General features: G+C 40.6%; 1 protein-coding gene across 1 annotated transcript in view; it reads left to right on the top strand.

The window, feature by feature from the left end:
- Positions 1–1,182: 1,182 nt before the first annotated feature.
- Positions 1,183–20,456, top strand: part of GLT8D2 (glycosyltransferase 8 domain containing 2) — a 35,979-nt gene continuing 16,705 nt past the window's right edge. The window contains exons 1-3 of the mRNA XM_052640923.1: positions 1,183–1,286; positions 18,655–18,701; positions 20,040–20,132. Coding sequence (XP_052496883.1) covers positions 18,683–18,701; positions 20,040–20,132 — 112 coding nt within the window. The 5' untranslated portion in view covers positions 1,183–1,286; positions 18,655–18,682. The remainder of the gene's footprint in view (positions 1,287–18,654; positions 18,702–20,039; positions 20,133–20,456) is intronic.

The following is a 20,456-nucleotide window of genomic DNA, read 5'->3' as shown; positions in this document are numbered from 1 at the left end:
TTAGTTTCTGCTACACATCAACATGAATCAGCCATAGGTATACATATGTCCCCTCCCTCCTGAACATCCTTCCCACCTCCCATCCTATCCCACCCCTCTAGGTTGTCACAGAGTACCAGGTTAAAGCTCCCTGTTTAATACAGTAATTCCCTTTGGCTATCCATTTTACACATGGTAATGTATATTTTTCATTCTTACTCTTTCAGTTTGTCTCTCCTCCACCTTTCCCCACTGTATTAACGCACATACATGTAATCTAGAAAGATGGCACTGATGAACCTGTTTGCAGGACAGCAGTGGAGATGCTGACATAGAGAAGAGACTTGTGGACACAATATTTTTCTTAAAGCGACTACTGGAAATTTTTAAATGGCAATGTGGCTTGCATTATATTTCTGTTGGGCAATATCGTTTTAGATGGAGGCGGTGAGCAGAGGCAGACTCATTTCCTTGTAGGAACTAGGAAGAGAAGCCACTGCTGAATACATTCCTGATCCCAGGCTAAGTGCTGGCATGGTTTCCTGGGTTTCTGAGAATAAATGGCAGGAACACAGAACAGCACAGAACTGGGTGGGGCTGATGCACTGCCTGATTCCTTTCCATGTTCAGGCACAAAACACACCATCTAGAAACTTTCTGTCACTATCATTGCCTTGGCAGAGGATACGACAGTTGTTATCTGGGTTTCGACTTGGAGATGAATGCATTCTAATGACAAGGGCATTTCAGGTGATTCTAGTGGCCATGAAGACAGTCTTAAAATTGGTACGCACTTAACTTCTTCACTTCTGCCCTCTCAACATTTACCTGAGACCCAATGTGTGGTGGAAATTCACCCTCCAAGCATTTGCTTTTTTCCAGTTTTGCATCTTTACCTCCAGAGCAGCCTTGTTTTCAAAATGATTTGCAGGCTGCCGGAGGAGGCTGCAAAAGGAAGTCTGGCCCATCGGAGCCAGCCAGCCAAGCACATCTGGAAGTGGTTTCAGAGGCCTCCTCACTCGGCCAGCACAGCGCTTGGATTCCCAGCTGCTTGGAGCAGGGGTGGAAGAAACCTGACCCACTCCAAAGTCGACGCAAGCAAGGGAGGTGCAGTGGGGGAGCAGGACTCTCTTGGAAACGGAATATTGGCCTCGAGGCTCTCCAGCCCTTTGAGATTTCCAATGGGATCTTAGAAGCAGCTGAAGCACCATGAAGGGCAGTACTCTGGGGCCAGCCACGATTTGAACACTCTGCCCTGCAGCTCTTTGGACGGAGGAACACAGAACCCTGACCTCACCGCTCACCAGGTAAACAGAAATTTACAACAGGGTGACAGCCTGTCTATTTCACTCTGGCCTGCTGGCAGCTGTCCTTTATTTTGCTGTAGATGCAAGAAAGTAGATCTGAGGTGGACTGTCCCACGCAAACCGCCTTCAGGCGCCCCCAGCTGATGTTTGTAGCATGGCAGCGGAATCTTCATTTTTTTGCCATCGCCGCAAATCCAAAATAGTGTGCAAGTTTTTCACATCCTGCATTGCTTTTCCAGACCTGGATTTATCTCCATCTCCCTACTCGCCAAAGAGTGTTGATTTACTGTTTTCCTCATATTTTCAGTGTGGAAATCATCGGTTAGCTAGGACTTGATAAATGCTAGCATTTAAAGCAGGTATGTTTCTGAGCCACAAAAGATTTAATTGAGTTATGAATCTTGTTTTCGGAATCCATCCTAGGAAGCTGTTCTGAGGGCTCCAAGCACCCCACCCCCTTCCCCCGCAAAGAACTAGCAATCATATGAAATCTAAATAAGGGCTTATGGTAAATACAGTAGTCATAGTGTTTGGGCTGAAAAATGCTTTTTAATGTTCAAAAAATGTCCTCTTATGTTCACTTTATGAGCAAGAATAATACATTGGCTAAGCCTGATAAAGATTGATGTATAATTTATGACATAAGTTAAGAAGGGATACTTAATATAAGAGGAAAAAGAGAAAAAGAAAATATGATATCCAAACATCTGAATGTGCTGTGGAAAAGGCAGTCCCTAGCTGTTTGGCCCTGTGCAGCCAAATATCCCAAGCGACACTGGTTTGTTTGTCTTTTCCTCCAAATGTTTTGGTGTTGCATCCATACACGGAATGCTTTTGCATGCTGCACGATGGAATTCTGGGTCTCTATCTAACTCAGAGCTGTGCAGGGCAGTGGTGAGAACACGGGCTCTGGGGTCTGACTCACAGAGATAAGTCTTTGCACTGCCACTTAGCAGCTTTGACTCTGGGTGACTCTTCTTATTTGTAAAATAAGAATTAAGTGACATCATATGTGTGAATGTGATGTGTGCTCAGTCTCTCAGTTGTGTCCGACTCTCTGTGGTCCCACGCACTGTCCATGCTCCTCTGTTTGTAGAATTTTCCAGGCAAGAATATATTCCAGAGTATCTTCCTGACCCAGGGATTGAACCCATGTCTCCAGAGTCTCCTACACTGGCGATCGCTCAGTCATGTCTGACTCTTTGCGACTTCATGGACTGTAGCCCGCCAGGCTACTCTGTCCGTGGGATTCTCCAGGCAAGAATACTGCAGTTGGCAGTCATTCCCTTCTCCAGGGGATCTTCCCAACCCAGGCATCAAATCCAGGTCTCCTGCATTGCTGGCAGATTCTTTACCAGCTGAGCCATCAGGGAAACACCAAGGCTTTGTCAAGTGACAAGTGACTAACACTTTTACTTTCTTGTGTCTGGAAGGACATAATGCAGGATCCGCAGAGCAGTGAGCCCTCAGGGAGGGAGGGAAGCTTCTCTAGAGGTGCTGATGATGATGCTGGGGGTGGTGAAAGTGACCACACACCCTGCACTGGGCCATAGCCCCGCTTTGGAGACACGGTTCCCCACAATAGTTCAGTCACCAGATGTTCCTCACATCCACCCAAGTTGTCTCTCCAGGGCCCAACATTCTTCCTTCTCTTCAAACACCTCTCCTTCTTTCGTCCACTCTGCCTGTCTTTAGTTCTCTTGCCTCTTCCCTTGATGAGAGAAAGACACGCTCACCAAGCCACAGCCCTCACCGTTGCATTCCTAGTTCCCAGGGAGCTTGATTCTAAAGACTTCTTTATTTCAGCATCTGCCAAAGAATGTTCCAAAGAAGATAGTCCCATGAGGAAAATATGTTCTGTGAGCCATATCCTCCTCTCAGCACGCTCAAGTCGTGACGGCATTTTAAAAGTCCTAAGAAGTTCCGGAGAAATCTTCTTGCTTGCTTAACACTGCAGTTCCCAGTTGATGCCGAGCCATTTTATCACATCACATAGCTTAACATGTTATTGCTCTGCAATATACTGTTTTTTAATTTAATTTTTATTTTTGGGCCTTGCCACATGGCATGTGGGATCTAAGTTCCTCGACCAGGTATTGAACCTGTGCCCCCTGCAATGGACACTTGGAGCGTTAACCCCTGGACTTCCAGGGAAGCCTTGCAATATCCTCTTCTGTCCACACCTGTTTTTATCTTGGTTCCTCTTATGGATGTCCCACTTGCTACCTCCCCTGGAGAACACCCAAGATGATTGGTCATACGTGACATATTGATATGTACAAAGTCTGGTCTAAGGTGGGCAGCAGGAATCAGCAAACAGTCATTGCAAAGGGCCATATAAGGGGCTTTGCAGGCCAGGTGGTCTCCATCATGATGGCTTTGTTCTGCAGAAGTAGTGTGGAATTGGCCATGGAAAAAACATCAAATATCAACATCAAAGAATAAGCCTGGCTATGTTCCCACAAAACGTTATTTAGAAAGAAACAGTGATGGGCAGGATCTGGCTGTAGTTTGTCAACACCTGATCTAAGGCCATGTTGTAAAAGAATGCTTGGACCCAATGCAGGAAAAAGCAGGATGGGTCCTCTGCAAAATGAAGACTTCCCTATCCTGTGTATTTTGGTGGATCTGGAGTAAGACCTTCATGCTCCAGCAAAACATGAAAAGGCCAGAGGTGTCTTGTTGAAGGTCAAATTCTTGAGCCCTGGTTTTGTCCCTTTTCTTCTCTTCAAGTGAACCCCTTGCTCCTGTCCTGTTGATGACTCTGTAGCCTGCCTGGTTTAAGCTGAAGTGCCCTACTGACTGTGTTTTATGCACCTGTGAACTTCAGAGTCGAGTCTTATAGAATTCTGTGAAATCACAGATCTTCTTGGCAGTTCTCTTAACCTCTCTGAGATTCAGTTTCCTGGGATAAACTAGGAAGAATAACCTTATAGGGCTGTTGTGGGAATCAATTTAATTAATTTACATGCAAAGGTCTTAGACCAATATCTGGTTCATGGAAACTACTATGTAAGTAATTATCTTTGTAATGCATTATTTCATCTAATCTGCCAAATAGTCCCATTTCACAGATTGGGTTTTGTAAATTGCCCAAGATACGCAGTAAGATATGAGGCAGAACCAGTATTCAAAGTCACAAAGCCTGTGCTGTTTCCACTCAGGTATATGCTCTGCTGGATTTAAGTCATTCAAAAGTACATTTTAGGAGGCCTCACTTTTTTCTTCCTTTTGATTCCCAGGTCCTTTCCCATTACGCTTTACCTGAACCCATGGCAGACATGATTAATCAATCACAGTCCTCTCTTTCTTTGTTTCTTCCTTATTTTCTCTCTCTCTCTCTTTCTTTTACTGAGTCTGGTGATGGCTTTAGATGCCATCTCCATTTATCAATTCTGAAAACTCCTACCAACTGATTAGAGTTGGCATGTAAAATAAAACTTATAGGCTCTGATTTTTGGAATACTTTTCTGGAGTTCTTCCCAGTTTTGCCTTTTCTTCCAAGGCAGAGCTAATCCCCTTAGCAACTGCCAGGTCTCAAAACATTCTTTCCAGATTTGGCTGCAGCCCCAAACTCTGGCATCTGGTAAACAACTCTCCATGCAAGATCCTCCTTGCCACCATTCAGGGACTTTCCTAAGGATTCCCTCTTTCCAACACCGACTGTGAGGTGACACCCCAGCTGCCTCTTTCTTGCCATCCTGTAGTCAGGCCTATGGGCTCTGAATGTTCAAGGCTTGACTGTTACTATAGGGAAACCACAACACAGAAGTCACTCAGCCTAGGAAAGCTTACAGAGGTGCAGAGGATACAGTTCTGGGCATCCTTGTTGTGAAGGTAAGAGGAAGGCCAAGAATAAAAGCAGAGGGTTTGGGTCTTCTTGGCCTTTCTCTTATTTTTCTTAGGTGTGATAATGGCATTGTGATTATACAGGAGGATGTCCTTATCCTTAAGAAATGCATGATGATGTATTTAGGGCTGAAGAGCCATGTGTGTGCATGTATGCGTGTGTGTGTGTGTGTAAGGAGGGAGGCAGGAAGTGGGGAGAAAGAGAGAAAGGAAATATGGCAACATGTTATCAATTGGTAAATCTGGTGTAGGGTATATGAAAATTCATTCTTTCAGCTTTTTGTAGACTTGAAACGTTTCAAGTGATAAGGAAAAGGAAAATCAAACAAAAAATAAGGATATTAAAGCTGAGTGTATGTTTCCAATTAATTTAATATAATTATTAAACAATAAAGATAGTCACTGTGACCACTGTACCAGTGATAGATTGGGGAAGGGGAGGGAGCAGAGATTCCAGAGGTAGAAAGTCCAGGCGGGAAGTTTCTACAGAGTTAATGAGTGAGATGAGGCAGGATAGAAAGAAGAGGGGTTAAGAAACACAAGGTGAAACTGTCAGAACCAGAGGTTGGTTGGATGAGGGATTGGGAGGAAGCAGAGGAGGATGCTCAGAGAACACCAGGGGAGCTTCTGTGGGGCAGGTGCTGATTTCAGGTGAGAACAGATGATGTTTGATGTTCTTGTGCAGCTTCCTGGAGAAGAGGGCCACTTGTTCATCCCTCCAGTCTGTAAATATTTTTGAGAGTTTATGTCTCTGGGCACTTGTGCTGGGCATATGGCAATGAACACAAACAGACAAAATACCCTACATCTATGAAACTTGTAGCCTATTTTTGGATGTTGGTGGTTTAGTCGCTAAGTCAGTGTCCAACTTTTGCAACCCCATGGACTGTAGCCTGTCAGGCTCCTCTGTCCATGGGATTCTCCAGGCAAGAATACTGGAGTGGGTTGCCATTTCCTTCTCCAAGGGATCTTTCTGACCCAGGATTCAAACTCAGATCTCCTGCATTGCAGGCAGATTCTTTACCAACTGAGCTACGAGGGAATCCCCTACTGTTGGAGGGGAAAGAAAATAAACTGGTGAAAAATGGGCAGTATGTTGGATGGTTGTCATCGCTGAGAAGAATATAGACTTTCCTGGCAGTCCAGTGGTTAAGACTCTGTGCTCTCAATGCAGGGGGTAATCAGTCCCTGACTGGGGAGCTAAGAAGTAATACATATTACTGGGGTTAGGGGGTTTTGCCTGAGTCTGAGCAAAGTGAAGAAGTGAGCCACGTGGATACCTGGGAGGAGCGTTCCGGGTGACGGGAACATCATTCCAGGTGCCAGGAGTGTAAAGGGCTCTGAGGTAGAAGAGTATCTGGCAAGGAGGGCAGTGTGATCGGGTGAGATCTTATAGGACACTGAATGGACTTCAGCTTCTACTCTAAGAGAAATAGCGAGGCCTTGGAGAATTCTGAACAGAAATCTAATATAAAAAATATTCAACTAAAGGGGGACAAAGACAGTATCATCCTGTCAAAGGATGATGCTGATCAGACCAGGGCAAAGGCAGTACAGGTGGTAAAGATTCTGGATGTATTTTGAAGGTGGAACTGACAGGCTTTGTTGTCAGTCCATCTGTAGGGAAGGAGAAACAGAGAAGAGTCAAGGACAAAACCAAGCTTATTTTCATGGAGCAATTATAAGAATGGAGTTGGGAAAGATGATGGTGGGGAAACATCAGGAGCTAAGATTTCAACATGAGGATGCCTCCAAGTGGAGATGCCCACAGACACTTAGCTTTAGGAGTCTGGAGTCCACATGAGAGAAATGGGCTGCAGACAGTGATTTGGGGGTAATCAGCATGTAAATGGTATCTCAAGCCAGGAGGGGCTTCCCAGGTGTGAGGTGGTAAAGAATCCATCTGCCAATGCAGGAGACATAGGAGATGCAGTTTCAGTTCCTAGGTTGGGAAGATCCTCTGGAGAAGGAAATGGCAACCCACTCCAGTATTCTTGCCTGGGGAATCCCTTGGACAGAGGAACCTGGTGAGTTTACAGTCCACAGGGTTGCAAGGTTTATATGTCCTCAGTTTCGGACATAACTGAGCTACTGAGCACGCATGCATTCAATCCAGGAAACAGGGTGAGACTGTCTAAGGCAAGAGTTTAGAGAAAGAAGAAATAAAAAATTGAATCCTGAGGTGTTCCACCATTTAGAAGTTCTGGAGATGAGGGAATAGCAGAAGAATCTGAGAATGAGCAATCACACAGTGGGTGGGAAAGCAGGCAAGTGTGGGGTTCCATAGGCTATACACAGGATGTGTGTAGAGTGGGAGAGAGCTGGCAGGTGGTCTGCACGGCCGTGCACCGGGTCCTCGTCCGTGCAGGAATGAGTCTTGTGATGCATTTCCTCGCAGGCAGGAGCCATGTTAGCTCAGAAGAGCTCTCTCAGCCTCTGCCCCAGTTTCTCTTGGCCCCAGATCTCTGCTTCTTACTCTGTGTCTTCTTAAGTATCCTGCAGCCGTTCTCTCTAGCTCTCATCCCTGATCTCTCCCATTGTTCTTCTACCCCATTACACTTCTGCTCCCTCTGCCAAATCCACGCCATCAGCTCCTCTCTAGAAGATGCAAACATCTCTTGGGCACCTACTTAATTAGAACGCTTTTGTCTGCAAGTATTGGAAACACCACTTTACAGCAGCTTAAATGGAATGTGCCACCGTCAGAGATGAGATGAAATTGTAAAGACAGGGAGAAAGATGTCAATCAGGCATACTGAATCTCTATAACAATCTCATATTCTTTTAAAAAAGTAAACCAAACAGGTTTTTTCTTGGAAACCTTCTCAAGAACTCCTCGCAGCCTTGCATTTCAAAATCACTGTAGAAGTTTTCCTATAAGAATTTATTTCAGGGATTCCCTTCCTTGGCTCACCACTGCTGTACCTTGCAGTTAAATGTGCCATATCAGGTTTCTGAAGCCTCTTATTTTATCTTAAACAGAGTTTAGAGTTGACAACATGCTGGACAGGAAAAGATAGCACCCTTTTCAGATGCATCGATACTTACTCTTTGGTATGACCTTAATAGTTAGAGTAACTGAGCACTCAGGGGAAAGTGGACCAACTTTCCTGGGAGCTGTGAATTTTATCAACACACAGTGACATCTGTTACCTGGAGCCCACCTCCCCTGCCTCTGGGTTAGCCAAAATAGGTCTTCAAGAGTCCTAAAGAGTGGTTAAAGAGCATCAGCTTTGAAGTCAGAAAGCCCTAATTTCAAATCCCTGTCCCACCATTTAAATACTAGCTGTGTGATTTTGAGCAAGTTTCTCTGAGTCACAATTTCCTTGTTTAAAAAATGGAATTAGTAATATATCCATCTGAGTTTGTTCATAAGAATTAAAGAACATAGCAATGTACCTAAATGGTCAACATAGATCTGGGTGCAAATTAAGCTCTGTAAATTGTACCTGTTATTATCATCTGGCCCCTGCAAGCTTCTCTGTATATGTGCACACTGTCTTGGTTACAAGGAATGCATTTGTAAGGATCCTTGTTTGCATGAAATGGAACATCATTTCAAAGCTGTTTAAGGAAAATACAGTAATTTATTGGGTTGGCTGACTGGGATATCCAGGGAGGAGCTGACCTCAGGAATTCAGAGCCCAGAGCCTTCTGGCCTCCCTCTCATTCTCTCCCATGGTACTAGATGGTTTTTGCGATGGAACAGACATGTGGTCAAAGACCATGTTAGGTTGACATCTCCTCAAAAAGTTAGCTTAACTCACCTCAAAATGTTAGCTTAACACATATCATCTAGAATAGTAGGTGGATAAAAAGTACCTGAAACCAGTCTCAGAAGAATCATAAATAAGGTGCTTTTTGACTCAATTCTTCCTCAAGTTCATGAGGAGAAAAGGAAAAAGGCCATTGCCAATGCACTCAGAGCTCCTGGGTGTGTAGTCTGAACCCCGGGAAAATGAAAGAGGCATTGTAGCCAGTTGTTGACAGTGAATTAAAGGCTCGAATCCAATCCGCGGTGAAGCGTTTCCCCAGATCACTGCCAACAAGTCCTCACAACGCTTTGGTTCATAAGGAATCCCTGGAGTACTATGACACCTTGCCTTTCCTGGTTTCACCCCTTGGAGTGTCTCTGTCGTTTTACTAATTCCTAAAGGTTAATAATCTTTGTTTGCCGACTGTTACCTCTGGTCAAATGTCAAGTTCAGAAGTTCCTTAGAAGGAGAAGAATTAAGAAGCATCAATTTAATTTTAAAATAAACTTCGAGTTTTCAAGACAAATTGTTATTTATGGCAAATTAGCTATTTTTCTTTCTCTTCTTCTTCTTCTTTTTTTTTTTTAAGATGAAGGAAATCAGTTTTCAGCTCCTGGAAAATGCCGCAAAGAAATGATTGAATATGTGACAAAGTTTAATTTTAGGTTTCCAAGCTAAAATGAATTTTAAAATCTAAAATTCTAATGATTATACTTCATGTTTTTTTTTCATCAAACTTATCCTGCTATCTTCTGCTTCTCTTAATGCCCACTGCTTCTTCTAATGAACATATAAGATATTATGATAAGCATATAGATAAATGATGAACTGGGACAACCAGGAAGCAGAGTTATAAGAGGAATATTTTGAGAGAAGAGAGTTTGTTAGCTCTCTCGAATTTTCAGAGCACAGATAAAATACTCCAGAATATTGTGCAAAGATAGAATGGATTTGGGGAAATGTTTGGTTGAAACTTTTTAATGATGTATCAGCCCTTTTTCTGTCTCCTTAAGTCTGGTGCTACTTGTAAAATGTTGCTGAATCTTTATTTGATGATGTAAGTTACTTTGTAGCCACTGATTGCTATGCAGATCTATAATTCTTGTAAAACGCATAGGAGAGAATAAGAAATCTTCTTTAGAACACATGTCATCCTTTAAATTCAAACTCCTTGACAAATTAAACATTAAAGAAAAAAATCAATTCAAGGGAAAGTGTAGTCTTCTCAACAAATGGTCCCAGAGCAACTGGACATTTATATGATTAAAAATGAACTTTCACCTATATCTCAGGCCATATTAAAAAAGGACTCAAAATGGAAATGTAAAACTACAAAACTCTCAGAAGGAAATGCAGGGGAAACTCATCATGACCTTGAGTTAGACTAAAAGTTCTCAGATATGACATTGAAAGCATGATATGAAAAAGAAAAAAGATTGATGAAATGGACATTATCAATATTAAAAACTTTTGCTTTGGAAAATTTGTTATTAGAAGATTGAAAAGAAGAGCCATCTGCTGGAGGAAAGTATTTGCAAATCACATATCTAAGAAAAGACTTGTATCCAGAATATGTAAAGAACTCTCAAAACTCAAAAATAAGAAAGGGACTTTCTTGGTGGTCCAGTGGTTAGGACCCTGTACTTTCAATGCAGGGGGTGTGAGTTCAATCCCTGGTCAGGGAACTGAGATCCCTCATGCCACAGAGTGTGGCCAAAAAAATCAAAAGGAACAAATTATGGATACATACAACAGCAAGTATGAATCCCAAGTCTCTTGTAAGCGAAAGAAGAGTTTCAGGGGCTTCCCTGGTGATACAGTGGATGGGAATTCATCTGTCAATGCGGGGGACACAAGTTTGATTTCTGGTCCGGGAAGATTCCACATGCTGTGGAGCGACTAAGCCAGTATGCCACAATTACTGACTCTGTACTCTAGAGCCTGAGAGTGGCAGCTGCTGAGCCCTCATCCCCTAAGGCCTGTGTTCCGCAGCCAGAGAAGCCGCTGCCTTGAGAAGCCCACACAGCCACTAGAGAGTAGCCTCCCACTGCCACAGTTAGAGAAAAGCCCACTCAGCAACAAAGACCCAGCGCAGCCAAAACTAACTAAAGAAGAGTCTCGAAACACTGTGAACTGTGTGATTCCATTCATATGATATTCTGGACATGGCAAAACCACAGGGACAGAGCCTAGATCAGGGGTTACCAGGGGCTAGGTGTCAGGTTGAGTCCATCTGCGAGAGGGCAGTGCAGGGGAATTCCTTGGAGGTGCTGAAATTGTTCTTTATCGCATTTGCTGGGATTATCACAAGAATTTCTGCATGTGTTAAGAATCACAGAATGATATAATCAGAAAAGTGAATTCTACTGTAAGTAAAAATTTAAACATTAAAAAAAAATCAACAAATCAAATTTTGAAGCTGACCTGATATGCCTTTAATCACTGACATGTCACAAGAGGGAAGCCTTTTTTTTTTTTTTTTTTTTTTTTAAAAAGCAAGTATACCGAATTTTTATTATATGTCACCGGTTGTGTTTCTCTGAGTGAAGCGCTCTTTCTAATTATGGAAGTTCACAATAGGAAATTTATGGAAATCTAGGACACTACAAAGAAATGACCTTGTCAACATATTTCAAGTGTCTTGGCAGAATGGTTCTTATAAGGCCAATTCTTTATTCTTTGAAGAGGTAGTTGCCGCTCCTGTTAAAAGAAATTGTTCCTGTAGTATATCTAGCTGATAGATGGCTTGGAATTTGCTATGCATTTGTCTCAAGCAAAAGAAGTAAGAAGTTGTTCTGGGAGAAGATGAGGATGATTGCTGTGATAGCTACTCTGTTGTGTGTGTGTGTGTGCGCGTGTGCGCATGTATGTTTAGCTTCTCTTGTACTTAACTATTTATTTGACTGAGTAGATAATGCATTTATGTCATTCAACATTCTATGGGTGCCAAGGCTTCTGTTTATCAGTCAGAACAGACCAGTGGGACATCAGTGTTGCCCATTTTAATTGATTGGTATCGAGAGCCATATTGGTTATTTAGTAAGTCCTATAAGATTACCAAGTGAAAAGTCTCCTTCTGTTTTGTGTCCTGGGCCCTTTTTTATTTTCTATAATGTTCAGTGGACAGGCAGGTGTTTCAACACTGGTCTATATGAAGTTGTGAAAAGATGGATATTGTAATTACTCCTGGAAATGTACAGCTATGAAAAACAGGCAAATCTTATCCCAGATCAGTCTCTGGCATGTCTCCAGCCTTCCTTTGAGGGCTTTCTTTTTCATCTGTGCTCCTCATCCCTGGCAGTCACCTTGAGAGTCAACCTGCTCCTCTCCCACTGTTTGCCTGGGACAGTTTCTCATTCTGCAGTGCGCAACAGCCCACCCCCAAGTTTCTCCCCATCCCATGCCCATTCCCTGCCCCCCCCACCCCACCCCCCCCCCACACACATACACACACACTCTGTGAGTCTGCGGCTGCAAAAAGCTGCAGCACAAACCTGGCAAATCTTCCCAAAGAAGCAATTTTACTAGATGGTGAAACATTAAAAACGTCAGTTTTCTCTGACATCTTAACCTAGCTACCATTGAATCAGCCCCAGAGATTCTGTAATATTTAACCTGAGATGTGCAGATGCTTAAAGTGTCCATAGGTACATTTCATTTTTCAGGCACTTAGATGGGAAAAAATGAATCTTTAATTTCACTAACCTCTCACTGAAATTGAGCATTTCCTTCCCTTGTGAATATAGGCAACAAACCACAGAAATTGTGGTACCTGTGACTTCATTATCAGTATAAATCAGATGTTTTCATATTACATTATGGTTGTTACAAATATCTCACATTTTTTAAAGTTCATCACTACCTCAAGTTACAGTAAGTATTCTACCTGCTAATATTCTTTGTTATTTAATGAAGAAGTGTGTTTATTGGTAGATCACAAATTTGTCTTTTTCTCCAAATATTCTGATGGCTTGCTTTAAAATTTTATCATTGATTTTCTTTATAACACAATATACCTTTTAAGCTTTTAAAGATATTATTCTGAGAAGAGATCTGTAGGATTCACCAAACTTCCAAGATATTTGTGTCAAAAAATGTTAAGATTCTAGCCATCTACCATCGATTTGGAGATTCAAAGGAAATTAACTCTCCTTTCCCCGATGCAATATTCCCTCCAAACTTTATACCAGTACTTGACGGCTTCCATTCTCCTGTCCAGTACCCACAGAGCTTTATAGATCAGTTGCTTTTCTCTCCCACCCTCCATGTTCAAAATAAAGAATGTGCCCTCTTCCCTTGATTCCTCTCAAATACAACAACGTGTGTCTTTAGATTCATGGGAAAAGCAGTGTGGAGGCAGGGTGGGGCTTAGAAGGTACAGAGCATGGCAGAGGCTGCAGACTGAGTATTGGAAATTCCAGTTCTTCGAAAGTCCTGAGAGCCCATCTGTACGGGGAAAGAAATTCTTTTTGTTGCTGTTAATTTATTTTTTACTGAAGGATAATTGCTTTATAGAATTTTTTTGGATTCTGTCAAACGTCAACATGAATCAGCCATAGGTATACATATATCCCCTCCCTTTTGAAACTCCCTCCCATCTCCCTCCCCAGCCCAGCCCTCTCGGTTGACACAGAGCCCCTGTTTGAGTTTCCCGAGCCATACAGCAAATTCCCTTTGGCTACCTATTTTACATATGGTAATGTAAGTTTCCATGTTACTCTTTCCATTCATCTCACCCTTTCCTCTCCTCTCCCCATGTCCGTAAGTCTTTTCTCTATGTCTGTTTCTTCATTGCTGCCCTGTAAATAAATTCTTCAGTACTATTTTTCCAGATTCTGTATATGTGTGTTAGAATACAAAATTTATCTTTCTTTTTCTGACTCACTTCTCTCTGTATAACAGGTTCTAGATTCATCCACCTCATCAGAACTGACTCAAATGCATTCCTTTTTATGGCTGAGTAATATTCCATTGTGTATATGTACCACAACTTCTCCATCCATTCATCCGTCAGTGGACATCTAGTTTGCTTCCATGTTCTAGCTATTGTAAATACTGCTGCAATGAACAATGGGATACATGTGTCGTTTTCAATTTTAGTTTCCTCAGGGTATATGCCTAGGAGTGGGATTGCTGGCTCATATGGTGGTTTTATCCTGGTTTTTAAAAGAATCTCCATACCGTCCTCCATATTGGCTATATCAGTTTACACTCCCACCAACAGTGCAAGAGTGTTCCCTTTTCTCCACACCCTCTCCAGCATTTATTATCTGTAGACTTTTTGATGATGGCCATTCTGACTGGTGTGAGGTGACATCTCATTGTGGTTTTGATTTGCATTTCTCTAATAATGAACGATGTTGAGCATCTTTTCATGTGTTTGTTAGCCATCTCTCTGTCCTCTTTGGAGAAATGTCTGTTTAGGTCTTCTTCCCACTTTTTGATTGGGTTGTTTGTTTTTCTGGCATTCAGTTGTATGAGCTGCTTGTATATTTTAGAAATTAATCCTTTGTCAGTTGTTTCATTTGCTATTATTTCCTCCCATTCTGAGCGTTGTTTTTTCACCTTGCTTATAGTGTCATTTGCTGTGCAAAAGCTTTTAAGTTTAATCAGGTCCCACTTGTTTACTTTTGTTTTATTTCCATTACTCTAGGAGGTGGGTCATAGAGGATCTTGCTTTGATTTATGTCATCGGCTGTTTTGCCTATGTTTTCCTCTAAGAGTTTTATAGTTTCTGGTCTTACATTTAGGTCTTTAATCCATTTTGAGTTTATCTTTGTCTATTGTGTTAGGAAGTGTTCTAATTTCATTCTTTTACATGTAGCTGTCCAGTTTTCCCAGCACCATTTATTGAAGAGGCTCTCTTTGCCCCATTGTATATTCTTGCCTCCCTTGTCAAAAATAAGGTACCCACAGGTGCATGGATTTATTTCTGGGCTTTCTATCTTGTTCAATTGGTCTATATTTTTGTTTTTGTGCCAGTACCATACTGTTTTGATGACTGTAGCTATGTAGTATATATAATCTGAAGTCAGGAAGGTTGATTCCTCCAGCTCCATTGTTCTTTCTCAAAACTGCTTTGGCTATTTGGGGTCTTTTGTGTTTCCATATGAATTGTAAAATTTTTTGTTTTAGTTCTGTGAAAAATGCCATTGGTAATTTGATAGGAATCACATTGAATCTGTAGATTGCATTTGGTAGTATAATCATTTTCACAATATTTATTCTTCCCACCCAGGAACATTGAATATCTCTCTGTTTATGTCATCTTTGATTTCTTTTATCAGTGTCTTACAATTTTCTGTATACAGTTCTTTTGTCTCCTTAGGTAAATTTATTCCTAGATATTTAATTATTTTTGTTGTAATGGTGAATGCAATTGATTCCTTCATTTCTCTTTCTGATTTTTCATTGTTAGTGTATAGAAATGCAAGTGATTTATGTGTATTGATTTTGTATTCTGCAACTTTGCTGAATTCACTGATTAGCTCTAGCAATTTTCTGATACTCTCTTTAGGGTTTTCTATGTACAGTATCATATCATCTGCAAACAGTGAGAGCTTTACTTCTTTTCTGATCTAGATTCCTTTTATTTCTTTTTCTTCTCTGATTGCTGTAGCTAGGACTTCCAGAATTATGTTGAATAATAGTGGTAAAAGTGGACACCCTTGTCTTGTTCCTGATGTTAGGGAGAATGCTTTCAGTTTTTCACCATTGCAAATAATGTTTGCTGTAGGCTTATCATATATGGCCTTTACTATGTTGAGGTAGGTTCCTTCTATGCCCATTTTTGCAGAGTTTTAATCATAAATGTGTGCTGAATTTTGTCAAAGGCTTTTTCTGCATCTATTGAGATGATCATATGGTTTTTATCTTTCAGTTTATTAATATGGTGTATCACATTGATTGATTTGTGTATATTGAAGAATCCTTGCATCCCTGGAATAAACCCAACTTGATCTTGGTGTATGAGCTTTTTGATGTGTTGCTGAATTCTGTTTGCTAAAATTTTGTTGAGGATTTTTGCATCTATGTTCATCAGTGATACTGGCCTGTAGTTTTCTTATTTTGTGTTGTCTTTGTCTGGTTTTAGTATCAGGGTGATGGTGGCCTCATAGAATGAGTTTGGAAGTGTTCCTCTGCAATTTTTTGAAAGAGATTTAGAAGGATAGGCATTAGCCCTTCTCTAAATGTTTGATAGGGTTCTCTGGTGAAGCCCTCTGGTCCTGTGCTTTTGCTTTTGGGGAGATTTTTGATTACAGCTTCAATTTCAGTGCTTGTAATTGGGTTGTTCATAATTTCTATTTCTTCCTGGTTCAGTCTTGGAAGACTGAACTTATATAAGAATCTGTCCATTTCTTCCAGGTTTTCCATTTTATTGTCATATAATTGTTCATAATAGTCTCTTATAATCCTTTAAATTTCTGCATTGCCTGTTGTAACCTCTTCTTTTTCATTTCTAATTTTGTTGATTTGTTTCCTCTCTCTTTTGTTCTTGATGAGTCTGGCTAAGGGTTTGTCGATTTTGTTTATCTTCTCAAAGAACCAGCTCTTAGTTTTATTAATCTTTACTATTATTTCTTCATTTTCATTTATTTCTGCTTGGATCTTTATGATTTTCCTTCCACTAATTTTGGGGGTTTTTTGTTCTTCTTTTTCCAGTTGTTTTAGGTGTAAAGTTGGGTTGTCTATTTGATGTTTTTCTTGTTTCATGAGGTAGGATTGTGTTGCTAGAAACTTCCCTCTTAGAACTGCTTTTGCTGCATCCCATAGGTTTTGAGTTGTTCTGTTTTCATTGTCATTTGTTTCTAGAAATTTTTTGATTTCCCTTTTGATTTCTTCAGTAACCTGTTGGTTATTTAGAAACGTGCTGTTTAATAAGTTCTAATGTGTGATTGGCAGCTCCTGTCCCAGGATCTTTCTCCACTTTACATGCTGTTCTTTTTGGGCTGCTGCCAAACCACAGGATTCCAGCTCATCATTTACTCTTAGCTTTCTCCTTCTCTTACCTCTATCTATTCATCTATGCATAGAAAATCTGGATTTCATAATGAAGAGTTTTCTCCCCAAAAAGAGCTCTTCTGACAATGAAAGGAACTTTTTTTTTTTTTTTTCAGATATTTTTGTAACAGTTTACATGAATGTAAAGGTAAAACGAGAAACTTGTTAGGTATTTTCAACTCACTGTGGATGACTTTGAGTGTCTGCTCTCCTTTATCATCAGAATCTCTGTGGGAATGTTTGAAAAACATTACTTTAGGGATTTAAGGAAGACAAAGGTGGATGAAGGGGGCTACATGCACTTAAAATAAAACCCGTACTCCCTTACTGACCCCCGCAGTTTGTCTTCAGCCTCTTCTGGTCAGTCTCTCCCTTAGCCCACTCTGTTCCAGCTACACTGAGCCTCTTGTGGTACTTAGGACCCTCAGCCCCAGGGCCTTTGCACTTGCTGCTCCCTTCGCCTGGTATGCCCCTCTGCATTCTCTCCACTGGCTCCTGCTCTTTCTCCTGATCAAATGTCATCTCCTCGGCTTTTCCTGATTTGTCTTCAAGATGCTTCCCTACCTCTATTCATCTAGAGGTATTCTAGCAGCTCTATGTCTAATTTCCTTTATGTCTAATCATTTTATTCATAATCTACTGATAATTAGTTTGTTTGTTACATTTTAATATCTGCTTTTCCCACTGAAAATAGCTTCATGATGTTAGGGACCAAGGCTAGTTTGTTCATTACTGCATCCCCAGGACATAGCACTGTGCTGGACTTTTAGTAGGATCTCAGTAAATGTTTACTGAATGAATGATTGAATGGGGGTGTAAAGTGTACTCCTCTGAGGATGGTTCTGTTTTCTTAAGGGATTCCTAAAGATGTAGGAGCATCCTTATCAAAGGAAGGAAGTTATGATAGCAGAGGAAAAGGCATGGGATTGATAGTTTATATCAAGGAAACTCTCATATGTGACATTTCTTTTAGTTAGTGCCGTCTGACCTGCTAACCCAGGGGACTCACATGGCTGTTCTTTTTTTATAAATTTGTTTATTTTTATTGGAGGCTAATTACTTTACAATATTGTGGTGGTTTTTGCCATACATTGACATGAATCAGCCATGGGTGTACATGTGTCCCCAATCCTGAACCCCCCTCCCACCTCCCTCCCCATCCCATCCCTCAGGGTCATCCCAGTAAACTGGCCCTGAGCACCCTGTCTCATGCATTGAACCTGGAATGGCAATCTATTTCACATATGGTAATATACATGTTTCAATGCTATTCTCTCAAATCATCCCACCCTTGCCTTCTCCCACAGAGTCCACAGTGTCTCTTTTGCTGTCTCACATATAGGGTTATTGTTACCATCTTTCTAAATTCCAATATATGCATTAATATACTGATTGCTGTTTTTCTTTCTGACTTACTTCACTCTGTATAATAGGCTCCAGTTTCATTCACCTCATTAGAACTGATTCAAATGCATTCTTTTTAATAGCTGAGTAATACATTGTGTATATTACCACAGCTTCTTGAAGAAGGTAAAAGATTACCATTGGGGGCCTTTTGCACATTTTGTACAACCAGAGAAATCAATCTGAAGAGGTGAGATCTACATTTACAAAATAGTTTCCAAAATTCTAAATTCAGAACAGTTAAGAATGATTATAAAATTTGCCATACACCAAACAGTCAAAGACACAGTCCTTAATAATTATATTATGACTTTTGGGTTGATTATCTATTAAGCAAAATTTTATTCTTTAATCCACAGGTCACAGTTTTTATCCACGTGAACCCACATGGCTTTGTTACGAAAAAGTAAGATTACAAACTTTGGAAAGTTATGATTTAAAATAGATATTTCGAAGGACTGTTTTGATGCTGGGTCTTCTTCTGTGTCTTTTTCTTTTATTTATTTATTTAGTTTTGAAATCTTCTTTGATTTTCATGGATAGTTTTTCCAAAGGCAATTCTTAGCATCATCATAGGAGGATGATTTCTGTAGAAAGTTAAGTGTTTTGTTCAGGGGTAGATTTTTCATGAGAGTGGTCTGATGGTTCTATAAAAGTTGCAAATATGGTTTATTTTCTCATTTTAAATAAATATTCATGTTTCTGTCTAATTTGTAATTTGTCTTCTTATTCTTAAAGAGTCATCTCAAATTATTTAATCTTATGACACCATCAAAACCTGGATTTGCCTCTGATTTTATATCCAGTTGTTTGTGAATCTAGTGGGAAAATAATAACCTAATTGTGTTACTGTTACCCTCAGAGTAGAGCTGCCCAATGTAGCAGATAAAAAGATAAAATATCCAGTTAGACTTGAATTTCTAATAAACTGTGAATAATTTTTTAGTGTAAGTATGTCCCCAATACTGCATGGGACATACTTATACTAAAAAAGGGTCAGATGGTAGAGGCATTGGGCTGCTTCCCCAAACTGGCTGTGGGATGGGAATGTTAATCAGTTGTATTGACTAACTCTAAATTTTGTCTCGTCTTCTGCTTTTCTATATTTCTGTTTTAAACTGAGTATAGTATCTGCTTGTCTTTGTCTGAATCTGATAACCCAGAAAGGCAGACAGGAGATGGTGGATGTCAGTAAGGCAAAACAACTGAGCTTTAGGATGTAGCTCTGAAAGGCATCCATGAAGACTGTCCAACTCCTTCCTTTTACGAATGTGAAGATAAATGCCTAGGGGCCATAAAATAGATCAGTATGAAGCCAATAAATCAATATCTTGATGCACAAAAATAGTAAATGATAATACATAAGAGTTTTAAAGCCTTTATTGGGCCTTCATTAGCTTTGTTAACTCTCAAAACACCCCTGAAAGGTAATGATTATTGTTACAATCCCCATTTAGCAGATGAGCAAACTGAGGCTCAGAGAGGTTAAGCAACCTGTACATCAGACTGCCTGGGAAGAGCCCTGTCTCTTCTTAAACTACACCTGGTATCCTTGAGTATCACCAGTATCACAGATTAACCCTTTATTCCGCATGCTGTCTGCTTAGAGAAAGGTTCTAGACCTCTACTTCTGTGTAAGTCAGAAATGTCAGGGAGCACATGTGTTCACACTGGCTATTGTAAACTTAATCCACAATTTCAGTTTGACAGGTTAGACTTGAACATGTTTCTGTCTTTATTTCAGTTAACCAGGTGTTGCTGTTCCTTCTAATTGTGACCCTCTGCGGGATTCTGTATAAGAAAGTTCATAAGGGGACCATGCTCAGGAATGAAGCAGGTATGATAAGTGATGCAAGCCAATCACAAAAAGATGGATAATGTGTGATTCCACTAATATGAGACAGAATAGTCAAATTCATGATGACAGAAGGCACAGTGATGACTGCCAGGAGCTGAGTGAGCGGGGGAGGGAATTATTGTTTACTGGGTATAGAGTTTCTGTTCTGCAAGATGAAAAGTGTTATGGGGATGGATGATACTGATGGTTGTACAACAGTTGTGAATGTATTTAATACCATTGAACCGTACGTTTGAAAGTGGTTAAGATGGTAAGACTGTTCGTAATATATTTATTTGGCTACACCAGATCTTAATTGCAACA

The sequence above is a fragment of the Budorcas taxicolor genome, chromosome 5 (assembly GCF_023091745.1).
Source record: "Budorcas taxicolor isolate Tak-1 chromosome 5, Takin1.1, whole genome shotgun sequence".
NCBI classification, from domain to species: domain Eukaryota; kingdom Metazoa; phylum Chordata; class Mammalia; order Artiodactyla; family Bovidae; genus Budorcas; species Budorcas taxicolor.
This window is presented reverse-complemented; position numbering and strand designations above follow the sequence as displayed.